General features: G+C 34.2%; 1 protein-coding gene across 1 annotated transcript in view; it reads right to left on the bottom strand.

Moving 5' to 3' along the window:
* Nucleotides 1–333: 333 nt before the first annotated feature.
* LOC136028024 (fez family zinc finger protein 2-like) overlaps nt 334–26,279 on the bottom strand; it is a 61,869-nt gene continuing 35,923 nt past the window's right edge. The window contains exons 3-6 of the mRNA XM_065705599.1: nt 23,352–23,631; nt 13,135–13,514; nt 5,050–5,297; nt 334–1,117 (exon numbers count right to left, since the gene is read on the bottom strand). Of these exons, the coding sequence (XP_065561671.1) occupies nt 482–1,117; nt 5,050–5,297; nt 13,135–13,501 (1,251 nt within the window). The 5' untranslated portion in view covers nt 13,502–13,514; nt 23,352–23,631 and the 3' untranslated portion in view covers nt 334–481. The remainder of the gene's footprint in view (nt 1,118–5,049; nt 5,298–13,134; nt 13,515–23,351; nt 23,632–26,279) is intronic.

The following is a 26,279-nucleotide window of genomic DNA, read 5'->3' as shown; positions in this document are numbered from 1 at the left end:
CTGCTCAAACACAAGGGTTGTTGAATTTGAGTGAGAAGTATTTTAAAGAGCTTTAATACTTCATCGTAAAGAACAAGGGAATGAGGAGGTGGTCTTTTGCATAGGAAAGGGGTCCTTACAGTCCCTCTCATGTACGGAATAATTCCGGTTCGTTTTAGGCTTTATTAATATTCCTTATTTTTATTTTATTTGTTTTTTGCTTAATAATAACAAAATTGAATGCCGCTTCAATGGGTATTGTAGACAGCTTGTTAAGAATTTTGTTACTAAAGGTAAGGTACTATTCAAAATACGTCTTCTGCGCTAAGTAGTCCCGAAATTAACAAATAGAAATCTAAATTGATGACTTTATTTATTTTAACTTCAAGTTTAGTATACACTGTTTTATTTAAGAATAACTATAATAACACCAAATAAAATTCCGAAACAAATAATGCAAACATCACTGGTATGACAAACGGTTATGAAAAGGAAGACCAGCTCAAAATCCTGAAGGCAAGAAAGGGTTTGGAAAAAATTTCCCTAATGGAGCACGGAGAAACGGTGTTTGTCCTAAAAATAATGGGTATGGTGGCAGCTGAAAATGACTAAGGTCAAATAAAGGACTAGCGTTTGGAAGAGATGAAGTTGGGGGTGACTTCTCTTTAGTTGGAGTAATTTGTGGTGCTTCAGTCTCTTCAATCTCCTTTTTTGGAAGCGTTTTTGTATTTACATATGCATCATGAAGCTTTCTCATATGCTTTTTCAAATCGAAGTTCCTGCAAAATCCTTTTCCACAAATAGAACAAGTAAATGGTTTCTTCTCATTGTGAGTATGCATATGGAATGTCAAGTTGTAAACTTGATGGAACGCTTTGTTGCAAACAGAACATTTGTATTGTTTTTCACCACTATGTGTCAGCTTATGATTTTTGTAATTTCCTTTTTGGTGGAACCCTTTGCCACAGAACTCACATACGAAGGGCTTATGGTTGGCATGGATACGAATATGAGTGTTCAAAGTGGAACTTCTGTTAAAAGCTTTGCCGCAAACATTACATCGATGAGGCTTGTCTGAAGTATGGATAATTTTATGACGGCATAATGTAGACGCCTGTCTAAATCCTTTCCCGCAAACCTGAAAAGAGATTTGTTAAAAGCTTAGTAGTAGTATTCATATGAAGTCCGCTAGGATCTTGCTTGCTCGCTTCTTTGTGTTCACTGAAAAACGAGCTAAATTAATCAAGGTAAGAAGCGCGAAAATTTATACAATTTTTTTTTGAACGAAAAAAGTAGTCAAAGTCTTTGGAAAACTATAAATATTAACTAAAAAAAAAACAAATTAAAACAATTCAAAACTAGAAATGTGACATCATGATAACAACCTTTCAAAGGGTGGACGGTCCTAGCTTGAAGGAGGAGGTAACAAAAAGCTTGCGAATCTGTCTTTTATGAGCTGATCAAAATCCTTCTTCGTAAACGGGAAAACAAATGGGTTAAAGATGGCTTACTTTTGATAGTACAAATACAAAATCGTGTGTTGTTGCGTTTTTCCACTTTTTCTTTGCGCTGTAAAATGAGCCAGACTAGTCAGGCTAGAAACGCAGCAGTCTATACATAATAATTTTGGAGCCATGAGAATGGATATGGTATATCAGGCCCGAAAGATAGTATGTAAAACAACAAATAAACCCAAAAGTGGACATAGTTGGTAAAGCTAATATGCTTGCAAGGAATATATATATATATATATATATATATATATATATATATATATATATATATATATATATTATATATATATATATATATATATATATATATATATATATATATATATATAAAAATATAAAAATATTCTTCCTTTACTTTACAATTATCCCGTAGATGAACAAAAATAAATATTTTAGAATCATCTCTACAAGTTAATTACTGGAACGTTGCTAACAAGCACTAATAATTCTGTTTTCCGCTTAAACCCTCAATGAAGTTCTGATTAACCGTAACATACTCCCCCATTTCCCAGTTTTATATTTTGCTTTATTACGAGGGAGTTTTATTTGAGGGAAACCACTATGGCTAAGAAGAGGGATAGACGCATCAAAGGATTAACAGAATGCACTCGTTACAAGCTAAGCCGCGTGAAATAGTGCTGTGTGTAAAAGAGATTTTCATCGCTTGGCTGAGCTTGCATTGCTCATTGCAATAAGCGGCTGTACATGGAGTGGGAGATGGACTACAATAGTTTCGTAAGACTGCGATGGCATAATACTTTCGATGTCTAATCGGCTAAGGAAAGGAAAATGAAGATGAATTCAAGCCTTTCCTTTGTGCCATATTTCAAAACGTGTTTTTAAATTTTTGCTTATTGTAGGCTGTAATTTGCTTTTTATTAGTTGCATCTACTGCTGCAATGGTGCTTCAAAATTTTTTTTTGAATAAGATTCTTCTTTCTAACATTTCTAATTTCTATATTTTCACTCAAGTTGCTGTGTAACTTTTCTATTAAGCTTAGCGAATTTCAGTTATTTGAAATATTTGCTTGTATTACATTTTTAGTACTCTGTTTCTTATTCTTAGAACTTCTATTTATTTCAAGGGTTTAAAAAAAAATTAACAACTCTGCCTAGTAAGTTTTTTTTTCTTTTGCAGGCATGTTTATCTTTAGTTTTTCACGAACGATGACTGTTAAAAAATTAAAGAAAATCTCGAAAATAAGAATTCAGAGTATATTCAGTTCATATGTACATAGTAATGTGTTTAGTCACTGTGAATTTAAGTAGCGAGCCTATTAGGCTTATGTCACTTGCAGGCACCTACGCGGGAATTCTTTTCGGGGGGGGGGGGGAGGGCCCAAAACCTTCGAAACGGCAGATATAAAGTAGCACTTTTTTTTATTTAGTAACTAAATAAATGCAAAAAGCACGTATATTGGAAAATACAGATTAACTTTGATCTGTAGTATTGTAGCGGATGAGAGGAAGAAAACTGAAGCCTTCTTAGGCTTCAGTCTTAACCTAAGTGATTAGTCTTACCCATAGCGATTTAGAACCAGTGATTAATCTATTATATCCCACTGAAAGGGAAATTTTAGGGTTAACAGTGCAATATGGGTGCTGGGGGGGTAGTTCTTCCATTGCGAAAACATCGATTTTAATAAAAAATGATTGTTTCCAAAATTGATCCATTAAAAGCTATACTTTATCCTGAAAAGGGGGGATAAACGCCTTAAAATCAAGGATGATTATATTTTGTTGTGGAAAGCAAACTCTCTTTACGAAAAAAAAAAACAAACAAAAAAACAGTACAATCGCTAATTACTTCAAAGAGGGTAAAAAGTTAGACAGAAAATGGGTTAATAATTGGGCAGTGACTTGACTGGATAATTGCATGCTGTATAATCCCAAAAAAGGCTTCACACGTGTATCTATATTCCTAATAAATGTCCCACTTTTGCCAGAAATCCCCAGAAACCATGGGGAAATTAAACATTTCATAACATTTCGGGGGGGGGGGGCGTGCCGGAAGGCCCCCCCTGTGTACGTGCCAGGTCACTTGTTCGCCTATGAATCTTTGAAAACCTTTTATTTGGGGTCTCCAATTTCTTTTAAATGGCACATAGCAATTCATAGACTATTTTAATTACCCTTATTCCATGACTATCTACCTTAGTTATGTCCTAGGATAGATGGATGATAGACTATTTATCAACAAGTGAATTGACATCATTTGTTATGCAATTCTGAAAAAAAGGCTTATGGCAGCTTTGCCCCTGAATCAGACTATCTGTATTGGCCTTTTGTCTACTTAACCGTGGCTCGATGGCAACTTGATTTGAATTCAAAGTCACGACTTTATAATAATATAGTAATGAAAAATTTATCAACAAGTGAAATGACATCATTTGTTATACAAGTCTGAAAAAGGCTTATGGCAGCTTTGCCTCTGAATCAGACTATCTGTATTGGCTTTTTCTCTAATTAGCCATGGCTTGATGGTAACTTGATTTGAATTCAAGGTCACGACAATATATTTATATAGTAATGAAAAATTTTGAGAAGCCTAATGTTAATAAATATGAAATGATCAGATGGCCGATGAAGATGGATTTTTACGGAATAAAGATCTTGATCAATGTTTGTATTGCGTCTTAAAAAATTATGTATCAATTATAATTGGGACTACTTAAAAATTGGGACTACATTTTGTAATGACAAAGGATTCCACAGCCAGTTTTTGGTAGTATTGGGTCTGAAATTCAAAAAAAAGAAACGGCATGAAAAATCAACAAAATTAAACTAAAAAAAAATGCTGCACCAACCACCTTAAAAATTATATAGTAATATATATTCAAATTCTTAAAACAAATTTGTAAGCTTTTCAGGCCTTTAAATCATTTTTAAATACAATTTTCTCGAAACCAGAAAACAACTTACCATCCTTACATGAACATCTTCAATAAATATGGCACGCAATATGTAAAATTAGGGAGCAGTAGGTGAAAGTGTCCTTCTGTAATTAAAGTAAATTTTGTTTTCTTCGTTGGGCTGATTTTTTACTTTATCTGTGCTACTGAAGGAGAATGAATAGAAAATGAAAGGATAGTTTCAATCTAACAATCCTCCCCTCAAATGTATTCACGATTCTTTACTTACATTGTCTATTTTATTCCCTATTAAACTCATTTCCCAGAAAGACTTGGACAGGATGGGTTCTTGCTGAAACCATCTTGAAATCTCCGGATTGTGAAGGTTGTCCCTCATTGTCCATTTAAATGTTCTTCAACTGCTTTATTGGTATTTCTAAGAATTGTCCTATCGCTGAAAAAAAATTTCAACACTGATAGCCTAAGGGTCTATGAATAAGAAGAACTTGAAATTTTGGGGAAAACTTCGGTCAGGAAGACGCCAGTTCAAAAAATTAAAATTACTAAATAAAATTAAATTAACAAAGTTTATAAGTTAGCAACAAGAAGTTATGATTGTCCAAAACAGCACTACTGAAGTCTCGCAGCATGAAATTCTTGGAGACAATAGTAAGCTTTAAACAAAAGTGAACTTATTTATCTACCTTGCAAATAAAAGGTCGTGCTCCCGTGTGAACTGGCATGTGTCGTGTAAGGTTATAGTGAGCGTTAAAAGTCTTTCCGCAATCTGGGCATGTGAAAACTTTTGCTTTCCCAGCATCATCTTTCGATGTCGGTGTCTTTTCATGATTGCTGCCATCGTTCAATGATTTCGCTGATTTTAAATTTTCCGTCTTTTGCTTCAGAAGAGATGATCCGCTACTCGTGGGAGAAAAAATGGATTGTCTCGAGTCTGCAAGGAATTACAACAAATTAAGCAGATATAGTGAACATCTAACAGAAAACCGGAAGTTTACCATTCCTCCTCTTTATTTACAATATTAAAAGCACCGTGAAGTTCTCTTAATACTGAATAAGAGCAAAATTACCTGTTCTGAAACGACCAGAGCTTTGTGTAGCATGGGAAACTTAAAATCTAGCAAGCAAATTAGACTAAGACAAGGATTTGTGGGCCAAGCTATAGAGCAGAGGAATTTTATATTATAAAGGAAATGCATACGAATCTATAGTTAAAAACGTTTTTTCTTGGTATCATCATTCAGTAATTGAAGTCAATTTAAATATTTAGAATACCAAGTATCGTTTTGAGGAAACTTAAAGGGGGGGGCTATGCTGAGCTTTGACTTGAAATTCGATATTTTTACTCATCAGACGACATATTGCTAAAGATTTTCAAACTATATTTTGGAAACCAGGGGGTGAACTAGCGCTACAACCATTGATACATCCGACATTGCCATTGATATGACCATGTTGTACAAAAAGAAAAAATATTTATTTTATTAGTTGTTTCATTTACATACAAACCTATGGGAAATACAATAAAACGTAGAAAAAATTAAAGTATATGGAAGTTAATGCTGTTTAAAATCAGTACTGATTTAATTTTAATTTTAATGCAAAATTTTAATATGCTGAAATTTTTTTCTAGAAATTTGATAGCCTTAATTTCGGGAGTCAAATCTTTAAAATTCCACACACAAGCCGCAATTTCAACATACACTGTTTATATAAAATAGCTCTGCTAGAGTCACGCATGGATGCTTGAAAGCAGGGGTGTAATTTGTTACGGAGCAGGGGGGCAACTCTCCCTCCCAGACCTCAGTTAGTCTCTAGATCCCAGTTTGCCAACCTAGCTGAAATTTAGTCTCCAAAAATCTTGTCGAAACTAAGATGGGCCTGCATAATTCAACCATCCACAGAAATGGGGCAGTTTCTTTTAGAATATCTTTACCACTATATATGGTAACTATATGGTAACTATATGCCACTATATGGTCCATTTTTCAGCTTTCACTATCATTTTCACTTGATTTGGAATAATTGGCTCCAACTTTGCCCCCCTCCCCAGGAGCTTGACGAAATCACGCCACGGTTGAAAATACGAAAATGTCAAAGTATATGAAACAAATTTGAAAAAGAGAACTGACTACTTCAAAGAGCTCAAGAACAAACACAAGAGCCAAAAATCCGTTAAACGCAATTTGTAGCAGAAACAGAATGAAGAAAGAAACTAACAATCAGTCAATGATGCGAACTTATTAGACTAGACAAATTTGTACAACGGAATTGTGCTGTTATTATGATACCTTCCGTCTTCTAAACTGATTGACACCTTCAAACCTAAGTTTTGACACATGCATACTTTTCCATTCACCCATGAGATTTGGATACTAATATGTGGTTATGATACCAGAAACTAATAAGCTTTTGTCTGTGGAAGTTCAAGAAGGAAAATGTTTAACCTCATTGGGTTGTCAAACATTCGATGCCGTATTCAGGGGAGGGATTAGGGGGTTTGAACTCCCCCCCCAAATATTTGGTTGACTCGTGAAAACACAATAAAAATATATAAAACCACAATTTTGATGCGTTATTTAACGTTTTTTACCCCCCCCCCCGAACAGAAATCATGGACATGGCCCTGCATATATTTAATAAGCTTTAAATAAATTTAACAAATGCCAAAAAATTATCCTCAATGAATCGTACAATTTGTTTTTGTGTTTGCTCTAAATTGTACTTCTGTTCTGCACCTGAAACAACTTTGGTTTTCAAATATCACCTTTCCCGTAATCTCGTGTCTTCGAACAAAAATCAGGCAAGAGAGTGCTCCCTAAATTGGAGTCTGCACACCTAGGGAAAATACTACTCCAAGGTTAGCGTTTGGATTTTAATTATAGGCAAATAGACTGCCAAACTTTTTCTAGAAAGGAGAGAAAAGATATTATTTACGACTTTTCTATAAAACATCTATACTTTTGTCAGGTTTCAACTTTTTTCTCTTTTGAGGAGCAGCTGTCATCAAACAGTTCGTGGTAACGAACTGTAGTAAGGAGCGACCCGGCTCAATCATAAACGGAATTTTGATGCCAATAGTTACAACAAAAGAATCGCATTTGAATGCTGATTTTAAATATATAAGTTTCATCAAGTTTAATCTTACCCATCAAAAGTCATGAGCCTGAGAAAATTTGCCTTATTTTAGAAAATATGGGGAAACACCCCTTAAAAGTCATAGATCACATTTTTTGTCAAAAGACATATCACGGATGCGTGTTTATTTGTTTTTTTTTTTTTTTTTCCCAGGGATGATCATATCGACCCAGTGGTCCTAGAATGTCGTGAGAGAGCTCATTCTAACGGAAATTAGAAGTTCTAGTGCCCTCTTTAAGTGACAAAATAAATTGGAGGGCACCTAGGCCCCCTCTCACGCTCAGTTGTTTTCCAAAGCCACCGGATTAATATTCTGAGATAACCATTTTATTCAGCATAGTCAAAATACCGATAAAATATGTCTTTGGGGACGACTTACTCCCCCATAGTCCCCGTGGGAGGGGCTGCAACAAACTTTAACCAGTGTTTACACATAGTAATGGTTATTGGTAAGTGTATAGACACTTTCAGGGCGATTTTTTTTGGTTGGAGGGGGAGGGGTTGAGGAGAGGCAGTTACGCGGGGGGACCTTTACATGGAGGAATTTGTCATGAGGGAAGAAAATTTCCATGAGAAGGAGGATTTTTTAGCATTTTTTGAAAGAACAATGAAAAAATAAATATGAAAAAGTTTCTTCAGCTGAAAGTAAGGAGCAGCATTAAAATAACAGAAATTATCACGCATGTGAGGGGTTCACCTCCTCCAAATACCTTGCTCTTTAAGCTAAAGTAATTTTATTAATTTCAACTATTTATTCTACGGCCTTTGTGATTCAGGGTTTATTCTTAAAGAATTGGGACAAAATCTAAGCTTTAGTGTAAAGAGCGAGGTATTGACGAGGGGGTGAACCCCCTCATATACATAATAAAAACATACGAATTTAGAAGTTTGTTACGTAAGTTACTTATATTTTTACTAATAAAAACGTTTGTAAGACTAAAAGTTCTAGTTGCCTTTTTAAGTAACCAAAAAATCGGAGGGTAACTAGGCCTTCTCCCCCACTCTTTTTTCTCAGAATCGTCAGATCAAAACTAGGAGAAAGCCATTTTGCCAAAAAAAATAAATAATATGCAAATTTCGTTTTAATTATTGATGTACGGAGAGCCAAAATCAAAACGTCCATTAATTAAAAAACGTTCAGAAATTAAATAAAAAACAACAAGTTTTTCTAACTGAAAGTAAGGAGCGACATTAAAACTTAAAACGAACAGAAATTACTTCGTATATGAAAGGAGCTGTTCCCTCCTCAAAGCAACGCTCTTTATGCTAATTTTTTTTTTACTGTTTTAAGAAGTAGAGTCGAGAAAAAGAGTCAAACTTTAGCGTAAAGAGTGGGGTGTTGAGGAGGGATCAGCTCCTTTCATATATGGATTAATTTCTGTTCGTTTTATGTTTTAATGTCGCTCTTACCTCCTTACTTTAAGTAAAAAAAACTTGTTTTTTACTTAATTTCTGAATATTTTTGAATTAATACAGGTTTTGATTTTGGCTCAATGTAGCCAACATGAATAATTAAAACGAAATTTGCATTTAATTTTTTTTTGCTAAATGGTTTTCTCAAAGTTTTGATCGGACGGTTTTGAGAAAAAAAGGGGCGAGGGGCCTAGTTGCCCTCCAATTTTTTGAGTCACTTAAAAAGGCCACTAAAACTTTTCATTTTATTTACGAACGTTTTTATTAGTAATAAATATAAGTGACTTTCAAAATAAACTTACATAACGAACTTCTATATTCGTATATTTTTATTACGTATTTGAAGGGGTTCGCCCTCTCGTAAATACCTCGCTCTCTACACTAAAGATTTTTTTTGTTCCAGTTCTTTAAGAGTGACCCATGAATCACAAAGGCTGTTTAATCAGAATAAATAGCTCTTTTGAAATTGTTAAAAATACTTTAGCGTAAAGAGCGAGGTATTGAGGAGGGGACGAAATCTTTACGTAAAATATCTATTCGGTCTAAGTTTTAATGTTGCTCCTTACTTTCAGTTGAAAAAAAAACTTGTTTTTTCTTTTCAATTTCTGAATGTTTTTAAATTAATGCAGGTTTTGATTTTGGCTCACCGTACATGAATGATTAAAACGAAATTTACATATTAATTTTACTGTTTTTTGGCTAAATGGCTTTCAAAGTTTTGATCGGACGATTTTGAGAAAGAAGGGGCGGGGAAGGGGACCTAGTAGCCCTCCAATTTTTTTGGTTGATTAAAAAGTCCACTAGAACTTTTAATTTTATTTTCAGAACATTTTTTATTAGTAATAAATATCCATAACTTTCAAATTAACTTAAGTAATATACTTCTATATTTTTATATTTTCATTACCCTCATGAGGGGTTTCACCCCCTCGTCAATACCTCGCTCTTTACACTAAAGTTTGAATTGTGTTCCAAATCTGTAAGAAAATCCCTGAACCACAATGGCCGTTTAATTAGAATATATGGCTCTTTTGAAAATACTAAAAATACTTTATCGTAAAGAGCGAGGTATTGAGGAGGAGACGAACCTCCCACATATAGGATAAATTCTCTTCGGTTTAAGTTTTAATGTTACTCCTTACTTTCAGTTGAACAAATTTGTTTTTCCTGTTTAATTTCTCATTGTTTTTTTAAATAATGCTGGAGAATCCAGCACCCCCTTCATGGAAATTCTCTTCCTCCATGGAAAGATCCTCTCATGTAACCCCCTCCCCACCACCAGAAAAACCCTGAAAACGTCTGTATGCTTCCTAATAACCAATACTATATGTAAACAATGGCAAAGTTCATAACTTGCAGCCCTTCCCCCGGAGATTGTGGAGATTAAGTCGTCCTCAAAGACATAGTTATTAGAGTTTTTGACCGTGCTGAACAAAATAGCTATCTTGAAATTTTGATTCAATGACTTTGGGAAAAAATGACCGTAAGACAGGGCCTAGTTGCCCTCCAATTTCTTGGTCCCTTAAAAAGGGCACAGGAACTTTTAATTTCCTTTCGATTGAACCCTCTCACGACATTCCAGAACCACTGCATCGAATAGATCACTCCTGGGGAAAAAACAACAGCAACAAAAAACAAAACAAAAAACAAACATGCATCGGTGATCTTTCTTTTGGAAAAAAAATACAAAATTTCAGATTTTTGCCGATAGGAGCTTGAAACTTCTACAGCGGGGTTATCTGATAAGCTGAATCTGATGGTGTAATTTCTATTAAGATTCTACGACTTTTAGAGGGTGTTTCCTCCTTTTTTGAAATCAAGCCACATTTTCTCAGGCAAGTAACTTTTGTAACTTGGGTAAGACTAAATTTGATGAAACTTATATATTAAAAATCAGTGTAAAATCTAATTTATAGCCTATGTTGGTATCAAAATTCCATTTTTAAAGTTTTGGTTACTATTGAGCCGGCTCACTCCTTACTACAATTTCGTTACCACGGACTGTTTGAAAAATAAAATAAAGAAGGAAACAAATAATTCCAAGAGATTGACTTAAACTTTGAGTATATGTCAGTCTATTAGCTATAGCCCACTTTTTCCGAATATTCTGTCTGCAAATTTTTTATACTAGGGGAGTGAGCAAAGTCCGGTCTCCGGGTATATAAAAGTATTATTGTAACTCTTCTGCCACAATGTTTAGCATTTCATTTGAAGCAATTAAGAATCCTAGATTCGCTTCATTGCTATAAAGGGGGGTAAATATTCCGTTGTTCCTATTATTGACCTACAGATAAATTGAACATACCAGTATATGCCATTTTTTATGTTCTTTCTGAATATAATAAACGTTTTTCTTGCAAATTCAATTTTAAGCCCTTTTACGACTACTACTACTACTAATAACTCACTGCAGCACCAAGCCGCCTGAGGCTAACACAGCTACGCACGCTCCTCCTCCAACCTAATCTATTTAAAGCCTCCCTCTTTACACCCTCCCAGGAAGTTCCCATTTCCTTTAAATCTTTATTTATGACATCCTCCCAACCCAGACAAGGACGACCTGCTTTCCGTGTAGCCCCAGACGGTTGGCCAAAAAGGACAATCTTTGGTAACCTGTCATCCTTCATCCGTAGAACGTGGCCTAGCCATCTCAACCTTTCTTTCATTATAGCCCCAGAAAGCGGGATTGAACCACACTTTTCGTACAACCTACTGTTTGAAATACGGTGAGTCAGCCGGGTACCCAGAACAATCCGTAGGCAATTTCTCTGGAAAACATCTAGTAAATTTTCATCTGCTTTTCGGAGTGCCCATGCTTCAGAGCATGCACTCGTACGGGATTCTGATTAAGCCCTTTTAGGACCCTTGAAAATAATAATGTCATTCAATATATTCTTTTATTTGAAAATGGTTTATAACATTTGTTTCAAACTTACTATTTCATTATAAATCTATTTTGTAAATGTTGTATAATCCATAAGCATTGATTTGTCAAGATTAAGTTGATTAAAAAAAATCAAAATAAATCTGCTATGTTTTCTTCTTGTTCTGTTAGGCCGTTTAAAAACTGTCGTTTCACCCATTTATCACAAAATATCAAAGCTGACAAAAGAAACATGGCGGATAGAAAAATAGAGGAATTGTTTTGAATTTTTTATTTAACTTAATCATGATAAATTAGTATAATCTTAGAAATTGGATTAATAATAAAATAGTAAGTTTGAGATCCATGGCTTAAGCCTTTTTATACCCAAAAACTAGAAATTTTTTTGTCATTTTCAAGGGTTCAAAAAGGGCTTAAATTTGAATTTGTGAGAGAAGCGATTATTATATTCGTAAAAAGCATAAAAAAGGCATCAAGTGGTATATTTGCTTTATTCATAACTCAACAATATGAACATCAGAATGTTTATCTTAAAGGGTAATGTCAACATTCAGGGTCTCTGATTTCAGTCAGCAGACGATTTATGAATAATGTTGATGGAACTAGGAGGGGAAACAAATTCTCCCGAAGTCGGAGACAATCTAAATCATTTTTTCGACACCTTAAAATGGTAGTATGCCAATAAAAAAAAAAATTTATGCGATTTTCAAGTCAAATTTACATATATATAATTAATGTTCGTAAAATAAGAATATGAATCGAACTCATTTTGGATGTGTTTTCTCACTTTTTCGAAATTATGCAACTTTTATCATATTAATAAACTTTGGATCTGTGAACGTCACATATTTGGAAATGACAATTGGCAGCAAATTACTTCATATTTACCTTCCGTTTATATAAGTTTCTGTTTCTGTTGAGAAAGGTCATTTTTTAAAGAATATTTATTGCCATGAATGATATGATGAGAAATTCTACTAGATGGCCCTTTTCTGAAGGGTTTTTGTGAGAAAGCTGTAGGCCTACCACATGATCAAAATTTTAATGGCCGCCATTGATAAGCCAAGTAAACTAAACGAAGGAAAAGTTTACCCTGAGGAGTCTTCAGCTATCAGAAATAAAATTTACATGGGAAATATTCTAAGTAAACCCAGAAAGATGAATGCATGCTATATAAAATTAGCTTACTCTTATTAAATTGAAAAAATAAAATCTTTATGGAAAAAAGTGTTGATTCATAAAAAAATAGTTTTTCGAAGGAAAATTTTACAAATTAGGCGAGAAGAAGGTCAGTTTATTCCCAAAATCCTATCCACAACACAAAACTAGTGTTTACCTGCAATTACAGATCCAGAAATATCACAGTCTATGGCAGGATCTGCAGGAGAAGAATTTCCTTTCTCCAATTCCTTATTAGGGATAGGGACGTTCGGAAAGCAAGACCTCAGATAAAAGTGTTGGTATTGTTCTATGATTTGCACAAAATTTGCGGGAAATCCTCCCAGTGTCTCTGCTATCCCATTAGGATTGACTGGAGTGTCACTAATCCTTAGGGGTTTCGGTCGATGAATAAGCTGCTCATTTTTTTCCATAAGACGAGCAATCGAAAATGAAAGGGATTTCTTTTTGTCTGGTTTGACTTCTTCTGTAGTTCTATGTTCAGATTCCAATTTTGAACTACTAGATTGGTTGAGATCCATCATCTTATGTGACAGACTATAACATAAGAAAATTATAGTGAAAGTTCATAGAAATTTGTTAGAAAACTTATAGGGATTTGTTAAACTTTGTAGAAATTTATAAAAAAATTATACGTAAGGAACATAATATAAAAAATATAAGAAGTTTGTAGAAAACTTTCTGTAAATATATAAAAATCTATATATAGGGAGGTTTACCCTTTTTCTAATCTTTCTTACTGAATAATTGGGCGTAAGTAGCTACTCTGGTCAAAAGGAATTGAAGTTCTAAGATATGGAACTTTGGTAGTAGTATACGTATAAAAGTGTTTTTTTTTTCATTCTAGTTCCAAGTTTACATCAATCATTAATCTCAAATGTACGCAGCAGAAGTTATTAGGCTACCATAAGAAAAATTTGTATAATTTTATAAGAGGGGGTTCATACCATCAAAAAGCAAGTAATTTTTATGATATCATGGAATTAAAATTCTTCCGCATTTTTTTTTAATTTTTATATTTATTTCTTTTTTTTACACTGGGGGTATCGTATCAAACCAGTGGTCATAAAATATAGAACAGTCTTCTTCGAATGCAAATTTTATTCTAGTACCAATTTTCAAGTCATAAAAGAGAACATTCAGGAAAGTGCTATTCTTACCTTTGGTTAACAACAATTTTGGGTAAAAAAGGCTAAAATGCTGTTGAGCGATAATTAAGTGGCCCATCCACTGATAAATATCTTTCCCATTACGGGGCTATACTGAAATGAAGCATAAGAGAAATGTGTGACACACGTGGCGCTCCAAGCATGGACACTAGATGGCGGAAAGTGGGCAGCTCATCGTAAGAAACACTAACAGTTTGCATAGTTCTGCTTCTGTACCAGCTATTATGGGTACCTCACTGGAAAATTTTTGTGTACAGGGGTGAAAGAGGGATATTTAAAGTCTAAAAAGTCCATTCTTACCCAAAATGTAAAAAAATTCCACGAGACATCCTTCAGATATCTATGGAAGAAGCTTAAATCCCTTACATTTTCTTTTTGCGGATTATATCTAGGCCAGGCACGTAATATTATTTTTTATACAGTTCTGGGAATGAGCTTATCTATTTCAATTTCCTCTAAACAGTAAAACTTTCAGGTCAAACGTTTAAAGAAGCAATCTGTAAATACAACACTTGCAGTTACTAACTGACTATAATTGTTGAACTCCAAAAACACTTTCAGGAAAGGGATGTTCAGACTTTTAATATAAAATGTAGGGGATCTAAGGACAGTATCCCCCAATTTTACAGGCTAATCTATATTCAATTTAACGTTTGAGTTTGCTCTATACTTACATTACAAAGAAAATCTGTTTTTATTTTATATATCAAAAGAAGTTTTGATGACTAAGTTCTTTTAATGTACCTTAAAAACAAGGTTTAAACTTTATACAAACTGCAATAAACTACTTTTTGAGGCTGCAAGCCCTCTTGCGGTAATTGCAACAATATATTTTGTCATTTCCACTGTCTACAGAATGTGAAGCTTAAATCCAGAACATATGCTGACATATGTTATCTATATTTTCAGCTTTAAAACCGTTCGTGGTAACGAACTGTAAGGAGCGATGCGGCTCAATAGTAACCGAAACTCTAAGAAGCAGAGTCTTGATATCAGTAGATACACATAAAGAATTGAATTTTGATGCTTATTCAAAATATTTAAAATTCATCCAATTTAATGGTATCCATCCAAAGTTACAAGTCTAAGAAGATTTGCCCAAATTTTGAAAAAGATGAAACATCCCCAAAGCATCAAAAGATCTTAACGAGAACCATTCCATCAGATTCAACATACCAGAATGCCTTACTATAAAGGTTTCAAGCTCCTATGCATAAAAATGTGGAAATTTACATTTTTTTTTTGCCAGAAGATATCGGAGGAGATTTCTTTTTTAAGGGTTTGTCTTATCGAACCAGTGTACGTAGAAGATTGGAGGTGGGCTCATTTGATTAGAAATTAAAAGTTCTAGTGGCCTTTTGAGTGACCAAAAACATTGGAGGGCATCTAGCCCCCCCGCTCATTTTCCCCAAAGTCACCGGATCAAAATTTTACGATATAAATTTTGTTCAGTATAGTCTAAAAATTTAATAGCTATGTCTTTGAGGATGACTTAACCCCCCCCACAGTCCCTGAGGGAAGGGCTGCAAGTTTTGAACTTTGCCCATGGCTTACATAAAGTATTGGATACTGGTAAGCATACAGACGTTTTCAGGGGGATTTTGCTGGTAGAGGAGGGTCAGAGGGGATATTTTAAAAATTCTACGGAGGATTTTGTCAGGGGGAAGGGAATTTTCCATGGAGGGGGAGTCAGATTTCCCAGCATTATTTTAAAAATAATCAGAAATTAAAATATTAAACAAGTTTTTTAACTGAAAGTAAGGAGCAACATTAAAACTTAAAACGAACAGAAATTATTATGTACCTGCTCCCCCCTCGTCAATACCACGCCGTTTACGCTAAAGTATTTTTTTTAGTACTTTTAAAAGAGCTATTTATTCTAATTGAACGCTCTTTGTGATTCAGGGATCATTCTTAAAGAATTGGGACAAAATTCAAACTTTAGCGTAAAGAGCGAGATATTGACGAGGTGATGACCCCTCATCCCCTGTTCAACGGATAGAATAATTTCTGTTCGTTTCAAGTTTCAATGTTGCTCCTTACTTTCAGTTAGAAATTTTGTTGTTTTTTTAAAATTCATTTGAGGGCAAATTATGGTGCATTTAAAGTAAAGGTTTGGGGGTTGTACTTATCCTTTATGCGAAAAAGTGAAACTATTCAATTAGATTTTGAACCTTGCATCTTATGGTTTCGGAAACAGTTCTCTTTCAAGCCAATCTAAGTTTCTAAACTTTGCTACAGCAATCAAGCTCATAAACAGACACTTATTGCGAGGAGAGGACAAATTTAGGGGGAAGAGTAGACTAATTCCTCATAAAGTCTGATCAAAGAGATCGTGGTAATGAACTGTAGTAAGGAGCGACCCGGCTCAATAGTAAACGAAACTCTAAAAAACGGAATTTCGATGCTAAAAGATATATCAAAAGAATCGGATTTTTATGCTGATTTTAAATATATAAAATTTAGTCTTTGTCATCAAAAGTTACGAGCCTGAGAAAATTTGCCTTATTTTGGAAAATAGGGGGAAACACCCCCTAAAAGTAATAGGATCTTAACGAAAATCACACCATCGTATTCAGCGTATCAGAGAATCCTTTAGAAAAAATTTCAATGTCCAATCTACAAAAATGGGGGATTTCGTATTTTTTGCCAGAAGACAAATCACGGGTGCGTGTTTATTTGTTTGTTTTTTGTTGTTGTTTTTTCCCAGGGGTCATCGTATCGACCAAATGGTCCTAGAGTGTTGCAAGAGGGCTCATTCTAATGGAAATGAAAAGTTCTAGTGCCCTTTTTAAGTGACCAGAAAAATTGGAGGGCATCTAGGCCCCCTCCCACGCTCATTTTTTCCCCAAAGTCAATAGATCAAAATTTTGAGATAGCCATTTTGTTCCGCATAGTCGAAAACCATGATAACTATGTCTTTGGGGATGATTTACCCCCCCCCCCATAGTCCCTGGGGGAGGGGCTGCAAGTTACACACTTTGAGCAATGTTTTACAATGTTTAAATGGTTATTGGGAAGTGTACCGACGCTTTCAGGGGGATTTTTTTGGTTTGGGTGTGGGGTTCAGGGGAGGGGGCTATATGGGAGGATCTTTTCTTGGAGGAATATTTCTTGGGGGAAGAGAAATTCAATGAAAAGGGCGCAGGATTTTCTAGCATTACTATTAAAAAAAAACAATGAAAATATAAACATGACAAAGTTTTTTCAATTGAAAGTAAGGAGAAGCATTAAAACTTAAAACGAACAGAGATTATTACGCATATGAGGGGTTCTAAAAATACTTTAGCATAAAGAGCGAGGTATTTAGGAGGAGATAAATACTTCGCTCTTTATACTAAATTATTTTTAGTAATTTCAACTATTTATTCTACGGCCTTTCTGATTCAGGGGTTATTCTTAAAGAATTGGGACAAAACTTAAGATTTAGTTTGAAGAGCGAGGTATTAACGAGGTGACAAACCCCCTCATATATATAATCAAAAATATAAAGATATAAAAGTTTGTTACCTAAGTTAATTCTTAAGTTACGTATATTTTTTACTTATAAAAACGTTCGTTAAAAATTCAAAGTTCTAGTTGCCTTTTTAAGTAACCGAAAAATTGAAGGGCAACTAGGCCTCCTTCCCCACGCCTTATTTCTCAAAATCGTATGATCAAAACTAAGAGAAAGCCGTTTAGCCAAAAAAAAAGAATTAATATGCAAATTTATTTTTAATAATAGATAGATAGATAGATAGATAGATAGATAGATAGATAGATAGGTGTATTTCAAAAACCCGTGGGCCATATACACACAAAAATATAAATAAATAACAAACAAGCAAGGAAATTAACAACAGTACGAACACGCACAAAAAAACAGAATTCAACGCAAAAAGTACCTAATCTAACTACAAAAGAAATTAATCATATAAAACTTTTTCTTCTTATTAAAGATTTATCTATATATACTCCCACTCGAAATATTGTAGTTGGGTTACTATTTTGTAGAATACCCGGAAGCATCAAATTAATCCCATGCAAATAAATTTCCCGTAAATCCAAGAGCATCGGGCATTTCCGGAGAAAATTATCCAAGTCTTCATCATCATCTTTACAAAGGGGACAAACATACCGCCTATCAGGACCAACTATCATTTTATTTTTGTCGAACGTTTTTTGCCTGTTCTGGATTGGAAGACAATTTGCCCTAAGCTGAATCCAACGACGTAGAATCATAGCCGGTAAATTAAATTTAAAATAAACTTCCTCCCCAAAACTAGGTTTTGCCTGATTATAATGTTGTAGGGTTGTAGAATCAAAAACCAGCCCTTACCAATGCTGAATTTCCTGACTCTCTAATATAAATCGTACCTGGCTTTCTAAATTTGTTGGTACATCACGAGAGCAAAGACCATTATTCCATAAATAAGGTATTCCTACTTTTTCTAGTAATGATTTAATTTGGGATGGCCACGAGGTTTTTAAACCACATTTCAAAATCTCTTCATATGCCACTCTTACTAGTCTATCTTCATTACTCTTAGTTAACTTCAACCAGAATCTAAGCATTAAAATATACCTACGTAGCTTTAAAGAAAACAGGCCCATATCACCTTTCAGAATCTGTGAATGAGTTGTCTGATGTAGACCAAACACTCTTTTATAATACTGGAGCTGAAGGGACTCCAGTTGCTGCACCGTTTCTTCACCCCATATCTCTGCTCCATATTCTATCACGGGTAAAATTTTTGTGTTAAATATTCTTTTATGCATTTTTAGGTTTTTGATCCCCATTATCGTCGGGTTTCTAAATATAGCTGACATGGCCACCCTACCTCTCTTAATTATTTCATCAACATGACTCCTTAGACTTCCATTTTCCGATAAGATAAAGCCTAAATATTTTATTCTTTTACTTATAAATAGTTCCTTATTATTAAATTTAAATGTATATTTTTCATCGTCCCCAACCTTCCTTTTTTAAAAAATAATAACTTCGCTCTTTTCATTTTTCAGCCTTAACTTTTTTATATGTAAATATTCTTCTATGAGATTCAAAAGTCTGTAGATCTTGCGGTTTATTAGCCACCAAATCAATATCATCTGCAAATAATAAGAGAGATAGTTTTTGAGTCCCTAGGCCAACTTTCGGAGCCCATCTATTCTCATGAAAATTAACAACATCGTTAATAAAAATATTAAACAACTTAGGTGAAAGGGTGCTGCCCTGTTTTACTCCCCGCTTAATATCAAAAAGGTTCGAAAACCTATTACCAACTTGAATGATTCCACTCACACAAGTATACATGCTCACTATCAATCTAACAAATGAATGGGGAAGGCCAATATTTAGCATGGCATCCTTCAATAAATCTCTGTCGACACTATCAAAAGCCTTATGGAGATCCAGAAATCCCACATAAAGACAAGTTTTACCCTTTCCATATTTATCTATTATCTAATATTTATATTTATATTTATCTATTTATCTAATATATGTACGGAGAGCCAAAATCAAACATGGATTAATTCAAAAACTTTCAGAAATTAAATAAAAAAAACAAGTTTTTTGAAATGAAAGTAAGGAGCGACATTATAACTTAAAACGAACAGAAATTACTCCGTATATGAAAGGGGCTTTTCCTCCTCGACACCCCGCTCCTTGTACTAAAGTTTGATTCTTTCTCGCAACTCTACTTTTTAAAACAATAAAAAACTTTAGCGTAAAGGGCGGGGTGTCGAGGAGGAAAAGCCCCTTTCATATACGGAGTAAATTCTGTTCGTTTTAAGTCTTAATGTCGCTCCTTACTTTCATTTCAAAAAACTTTTTCATTTTGATTTATTTCTTTCTTTTTTTTTTTTTTTTTTATTTTTTTTTTTATTATTTTGAAAAAAGACTCTGATCTGATTGAAGGAATTGATTTTCAACAATTTTTAGGTGTTTGAAAGAAATTCCAGTTTTAGGTCGTTGTTACCCCACGCGAGGGTACAGCGAATACATACCAAAATAGCGTATACGTATAAAATAGCATAAAGCATACACATAAAATAGTCACAATACTATTTGCCAAAGGCCAAATAGTTAAGGGTGATGTTGTTTTGGGACAGACGTTAATTGTTGGAAAAATATGTTCAAAGTACGGGTACAAAAAATATTGTAGAAAACCAGCTCAGTTTTAGAACCGTCTCGGGCTAAACAGAAAGCCGGCCGTCCAAGGTTGGGGTGGGAGGATGTCATAAAGAAAGGTTTAAGGGAAATGGGAACTTCTTGGGGGGTGTAAAGGAGAAAGCTTTAAATAGATTAGAATGGAGGAGGAGCGTGCGTAGCTGTGTTGGCCTTAGGCAGCTAGGTGATACGGCGTGAGTTTTTAGTGGTAGTAGTATTCTACCTTTACCGATTTTCTATATATGTTTATTGACCAGATGTTCAGCTTTGATTTGATAGATATATTGTATTCCCAAAGGCTCACATATGCTATTTTTTTTAGAAATAGCAGGCAGGAGTTGAGTACCGATGTTGGAATGGCTTATCTTGAATTTCAAAGTAATTCCAAATCAAGGACTAAGTGAAATTTACAAACATCTTTTTTTCATATTATTTGAGACAAATACTTCTCCATTAGACATGTTGAATCGAGTCAAATAAAGAAGAATGACCTTGATGTCTAAGGAAATAGCTATGCGGGTGCAGAAGATCGCGCTTCCTTAGCAATTATCTAAAGTGTGTTTGCTCTTCTTTTTCTATAATAACAAGAAAATGTCTGTCTATCATTTACATTACAACAATGATTTGCCTCTTTCTCAACTTGTGCCTTTTCCTAGTTTTATTTTGTTTAGCAACTTGAAAATGCTCTCTAAGGGTTAATCTCAAAGGAAGTCGGAAAATTTTCCTTTTCCGGATTCTTTGTAGCCAAGAATCTCAAGGCGCATATTTTGCCCTTATAAGTAAAATCAAAATAAATCAAGGCATGTGCAAAAGATTCAATTTTTAGTTGTAATTGAGTTTAGCTTATGAAATGATGTTAAGTTAAATCACTTCGCAAACTATCTTGCACTGTTTTTTGTTTTGATTATTTTTCAGGAAAACTCCCATAGCCATTTAAAGGTCTTTTTAATTCAACTTCACAAATCCGTAGTTTAAATACATGATCTTCATTTGAAGTTGACATACCCCAACACCGACAGCTAGTTCAGATTTCCCTCCTAAAATTACCTGTGCTAGGGAGTGGAAAGTACTTTCGAAAAACTAAAACATGTGGGTCTCTTAGCTCCTTTAAAAAGAGAGTTGAAAAGTTTCTAAAGGATTAGATTTCTTATATCTGTTTATTCTATTATTATGCTTAGAATATAATTAATATTATTGTTATTTATTATATTTTGTTTGATACTTCAAGGGGTACGAGTGGAGGACGGGTCATATTAAACTTATTGTTAATTGACGGCATTCTAGGATAAAAATTTGAGAAGAGGGGAGACCACGTTCAGTGTATGTATTGTTTAAGACCCAAACGTGTATCAATGCACAAAGAATTGTGTTAAGTGTATGTTTATATTTTTGTTTTTGAAATTAATTGTATAACCCTGAGCAGACTTTACAACGTTTATTTTTGCAACGAATGTCTTCTTCTTGGTCCCTCTTTGGAGTTTTTTCATAATAACTGAGCGGAAGAAAATTAGATCTTTATTCTTCCGTTTTTGCAAATATCTTCTGCAATTGCCGCTTAGGATTCGTAACCGGTATATTTTGAAAGATATGGTGTTTTCGATATTTCCTTCCACTTAATTGTTTAGCTTACTTGTGTTGCTTAAGTAGCTGAGATGTTGCTTGTTTCTTGTACATTTTTTCTTGTTTATTGTTTCCATTTTTTTTTTTATTTTTGTATTCCTCTAAGTGCATTTTATATATGTAAAGAGGATTTAAATAAATTATTATTATTATTGAACTTTAACTTAAAAAATCCAATGTTCGAGCTTATCTAACAGATTTTCCAGCCGCTAAATGTTTTTCCTGTATGGTAACAATTTAACATTATAAATTAAATGTTAGAACTTTCAAGATAAACAAAATTGCAATGCTTAAAGCAAAAGTAGAAAGAATTTTGGGTACTTGTGTATTTATCGACCCCGTTCAAGAAATGAAGTCAGGTTAATCCTAATGAACTATACCAAAGTATGATGAAAATATAATGTTTTAGAAACAGAATTAGGGAAACTACGACAAAGAATTATAAAAAGCAGGCCACCCAGAACGCATTGCATATAAATACCTAGCCTAACATAAATAACGTAGCCTAACCAAAATACCAACTCTGTATATTAAAAATTTAATTGAAATATACCCGTAACGTAGTTTTTCTACTGAGCCTAAGCTAATTGTCTCTGAATACAGACAGCTAAACCGGTTTTTCTGAGATCCGAAAGATCTAGTCAGATCAAGAACATGAGTGGGGTCGCTATAATACATACCTGCCGAATTTTAAATTGATACAACTCCTATGAGATAAAATACGAACAGAAACTTTAAGAAAAACTATACTATGGAAATAAAGAGCGATTGGAATTAAACTTAAAAGCCATAATAGTGTAAAACATACCGTAAGTAAAAAAAATTCAACTGTAACTAACAAAACCCACCTGATAATTTTATAGGCAAAACGACCCAGATTATTTTATAAACTTCTAGTTTAAATTAAAAATAATTTACGATGTTTAATAGGAGGATGCGAGCTCATGTTAATCAAACAAAGACAAAATATTAAAAGATGATTCGAAAAGGAAATATTTCTAAAAAATATGGTAAAACATATGTTACATGCAGTTTTACATCCCCTATATTAACTAGTTTTGTCTGAAAACAAGCCCCTTAAGAAAATCTAAATGATGTGTCTGGTCTCATACCATTCTAGAGAAGTTGGAATTCTATGGAAATACTGCTCTGATGAGGTTTTGGTTGTATTAGCTTTGCCTAATTATAAGCTTTTTCTAATTATTAGCTTTTATAATTATTACCAAAACCAGCAGTTAATATCGCCTTTAATTTTATCTCTTTTAAAATTCGTTCGCCATTCGAGTTTTCCCGAAGGTATGACTCGTATTAGAAGCTATTCAATATAGTTACGGGGCAACAGTCCTCATTATAGCTTGAATATTCATCTTATCTTGAAGTTGAAGCCGCACTGTCAAAAAAGTTGCTTATAAAAAATAGAAAGCATGCATGTACCTGGCCTCTAGTTGTTCCTTTTCCAGTTTCCGGGATCCTGTTTGACACTGATTATGATTTAACTTTGAATTCGAAACTGATAAAAGACATTTATCATGTCATGTTTATGCTTCCGCTTACATCCACCGAAAAAAAGAGACAGTCGCTGAAATTAACCAATGGCAGACCGTTTCTTGACATCTGCTGCAAAGGAGCACCAATGAGGTTTTGTGCTCTTTTTGATTGCCTGACTGCTGGCAAATATTACGTTGCGCTAGAAGGCTTTCCATTTTCCAGTGAGCTAAAATGAAAAGGCAATATATACAATAGGGTTTCCTGGTGCTTAGAGTACTTCAAAGAAAAGCGGTTTTTAGTGATGCTTTTTTATTGAAGTATAGACCCTTTCTGTAGAATTGGTGTGCTTTATCTCGATAAAAAGAAGTTTTAAAAGAACATTTTAAAACAATTCGTTATTGTTTTTCATTTCTATACTGGTTCTTTCCTAGAGTTTTGAAGCGTTCATTGAAAGGATAAAATGTGCACTTTTCCCCATAGTAGTTTTAAAAGTGGAACACAATGCTGTCACGGATTAAAATCGATTAAAAAAATTTACGCAACCTGAAATATTTTTTTCTTTAACTGAATTATTGTAAATCGTTATACAGAGTGACCAAATTATTCAAAAACTTGGCTTTCAAAAAATGCATACTCAAAGCAAGGGTCTCAAAAACAATCTTTTAAAAGTTTCAAAATAACATTTTGAATTAGAATAATTCAATTTTGCAGATCTGAAATGGGTATAATTTGATTTTTTCTTACAACCTATCACTGAACTTAGATGGTGCTAATGCTGATATTATTACCAAAAACCAAGGGCGTATCCAGGATTTCTTCGGTGAAGGGGGGGGGGTGTAAAAAAGTGGAAGACCGACCCAGAATTTGTTTGTATGTATTTTTGTTAAATTATTACGAGGCGGCCGAAAATTTTGCGTTGGAGGGTATTCAAACCCGGTACCCTTCTCCTCGCTAGATAGGCTTTCCCAACAAATCATTGCAGCTCAATGCTGCTTAAGACTAAGACAGCTGCAGAAACTCACTACCTCCCACATTATTCAATTCAAAGAATCAGTTTAGAGCAGTGGTTCCCAACCGACTTGGGGCCATGGCCCACCTAGGCATTTCTAAAATCCTGATGCCCCCTCGTAATATACAAATTTTGTTATTTGCATATATTCACCGGAAAGAAGTTTTAAAGGCCAGAAGTAACCAGAGACATCAGCATTTCGTGCTATTTTTAGAAATTTCCAAACATTGTTTTTGCGATTAACTTTGGTGTTAAAATATTCCAAAATCAATTTTGATGTTTCTTTTTTTATTTGGAAGATTTTTGTCAGGCCTTATTTTTAAGTTTTCACTTATTAAGGAGGCTTGAAAGGGGACTTTTAAGCCTCCAGTTGAGGATTTTGAACCATGGAGATAATAATAGTACTCATCTTATGCTTCCCAGACTTTTATCTCTAGAAATGGCACTAAAAATGCCATTTTGGTTCCATATAGCACTTTACTATGAAATTGTCAGCACAAATCTATAAGAAGCATTTTCATACGATCAAGAGCATTGAATTGATTCGTTAACCATTTCTCTATGATGTTGCAGTAGCCGGCTTGTTTTCCTAGTCAGAAGACAATCTATGAAACTTATTAAGGATTCTAGGGGGATTATACAAGAGGGGTGTATGTGTGTAAACCTCAGTTTTTAGCTTTTCAACCATTTCCATACTTCCACTCCATAAATGAGACCAAAAGGGTCATTTCCATCGCCATTTTGCACTTTATGATGGCACTATTAAGCCAAATTTATTAAAGGCACGTACATATAAAAATCCGCTTAAAATAACACCTTAAATAGCTCCCTGTAATGTACTGATGCCCCCCTAGTGGCGAAGAAACAAAAAAAACATTAAAAATGTAATGCAAGTTTGTTTTGTTTAAAACAAAACAATTTTTAATTTTTATAACACTTAAAAAGAATTTTGCTTGTTGTTTAATGTGGCGGACTGTAATGGCGCCAGGAATTGCTCTTTACTAGGTTACAGCTATCACTGCCACCATGGTGTAGTACCATCTTAGAAATTTAACTCGCTGACAGTTACAAAGGAGGATAAGTGTATGCCATCAAGCGTAACTTTGCAAAAAATGAAGTCGATAGTCATTACAACAGATAGGATTGACAACAAAACAACATTGTTTACCCATGCATTGAGAAAAACAAACTATTGAAGATCAGGGAAAAAAGTAATTCGGTAATTCTAAGAGCATTTTATGGAAATTCTTAGGCGAATACTTTTTTTTTCTTGGAGACAGTCTAAGGGAGGGAGAGGGGAGTAAAATAGATCGAGGGTTAGATCCGATATGCTACAACAGTCGATTTTAAATACAGTTTTCTATATTTTGTTGGTGTGCACCCTTCCCCAGGCTTTATCCTCGAAAAGCATCAGTTAAATTTATCGTTTGTTCTGAAAAATAAGAGGACAAATCCAGCCCAAATAACCTGCGTTACCTCCGGTTTTAAAACTATATTGAACTAGCTGTTGGGGCGGCACTTCGCGCCACCCCAACACCTGGTTGGTGGGGGTGCTTCGCGCCCCCCCAAGCCCCCCCGCGCGCGTAAGTCGTTACGCGCCATATTAGTTACGCGCCATTGTAGTTGTGTCCCTGTGTCCCACCTGTGAATATAGATAAAAGAGAAAAGATTTCTCTTTTCGTTATAGATATATATATGTTTTTAACTACGTAAAACTTGTGAATATACAACATTCTTCGATGTCCCATTGTCTGTGCATATAAATAGATTGTCAGGTTTACCGACTCTTGAACATGCAACAGAAAATTGTCCATGGGAAAAACAATCCGTATTCAGATCTATACCTCATTATTCTAATGATTGCC

Source organism: Artemia franciscana, chromosome 1, assembly GCF_032884065.1.
Source record: "Artemia franciscana chromosome 1, ASM3288406v1, whole genome shotgun sequence".
NCBI classification, from domain to species: Eukaryota; Metazoa; Arthropoda; class Branchiopoda; order Anostraca; family Artemiidae; genus Artemia; species Artemia franciscana.
The sequence above is the reverse complement of the archived record's forward strand: the minus strand, read 5'-3'. Positions and strand labels throughout refer to the sequence as shown.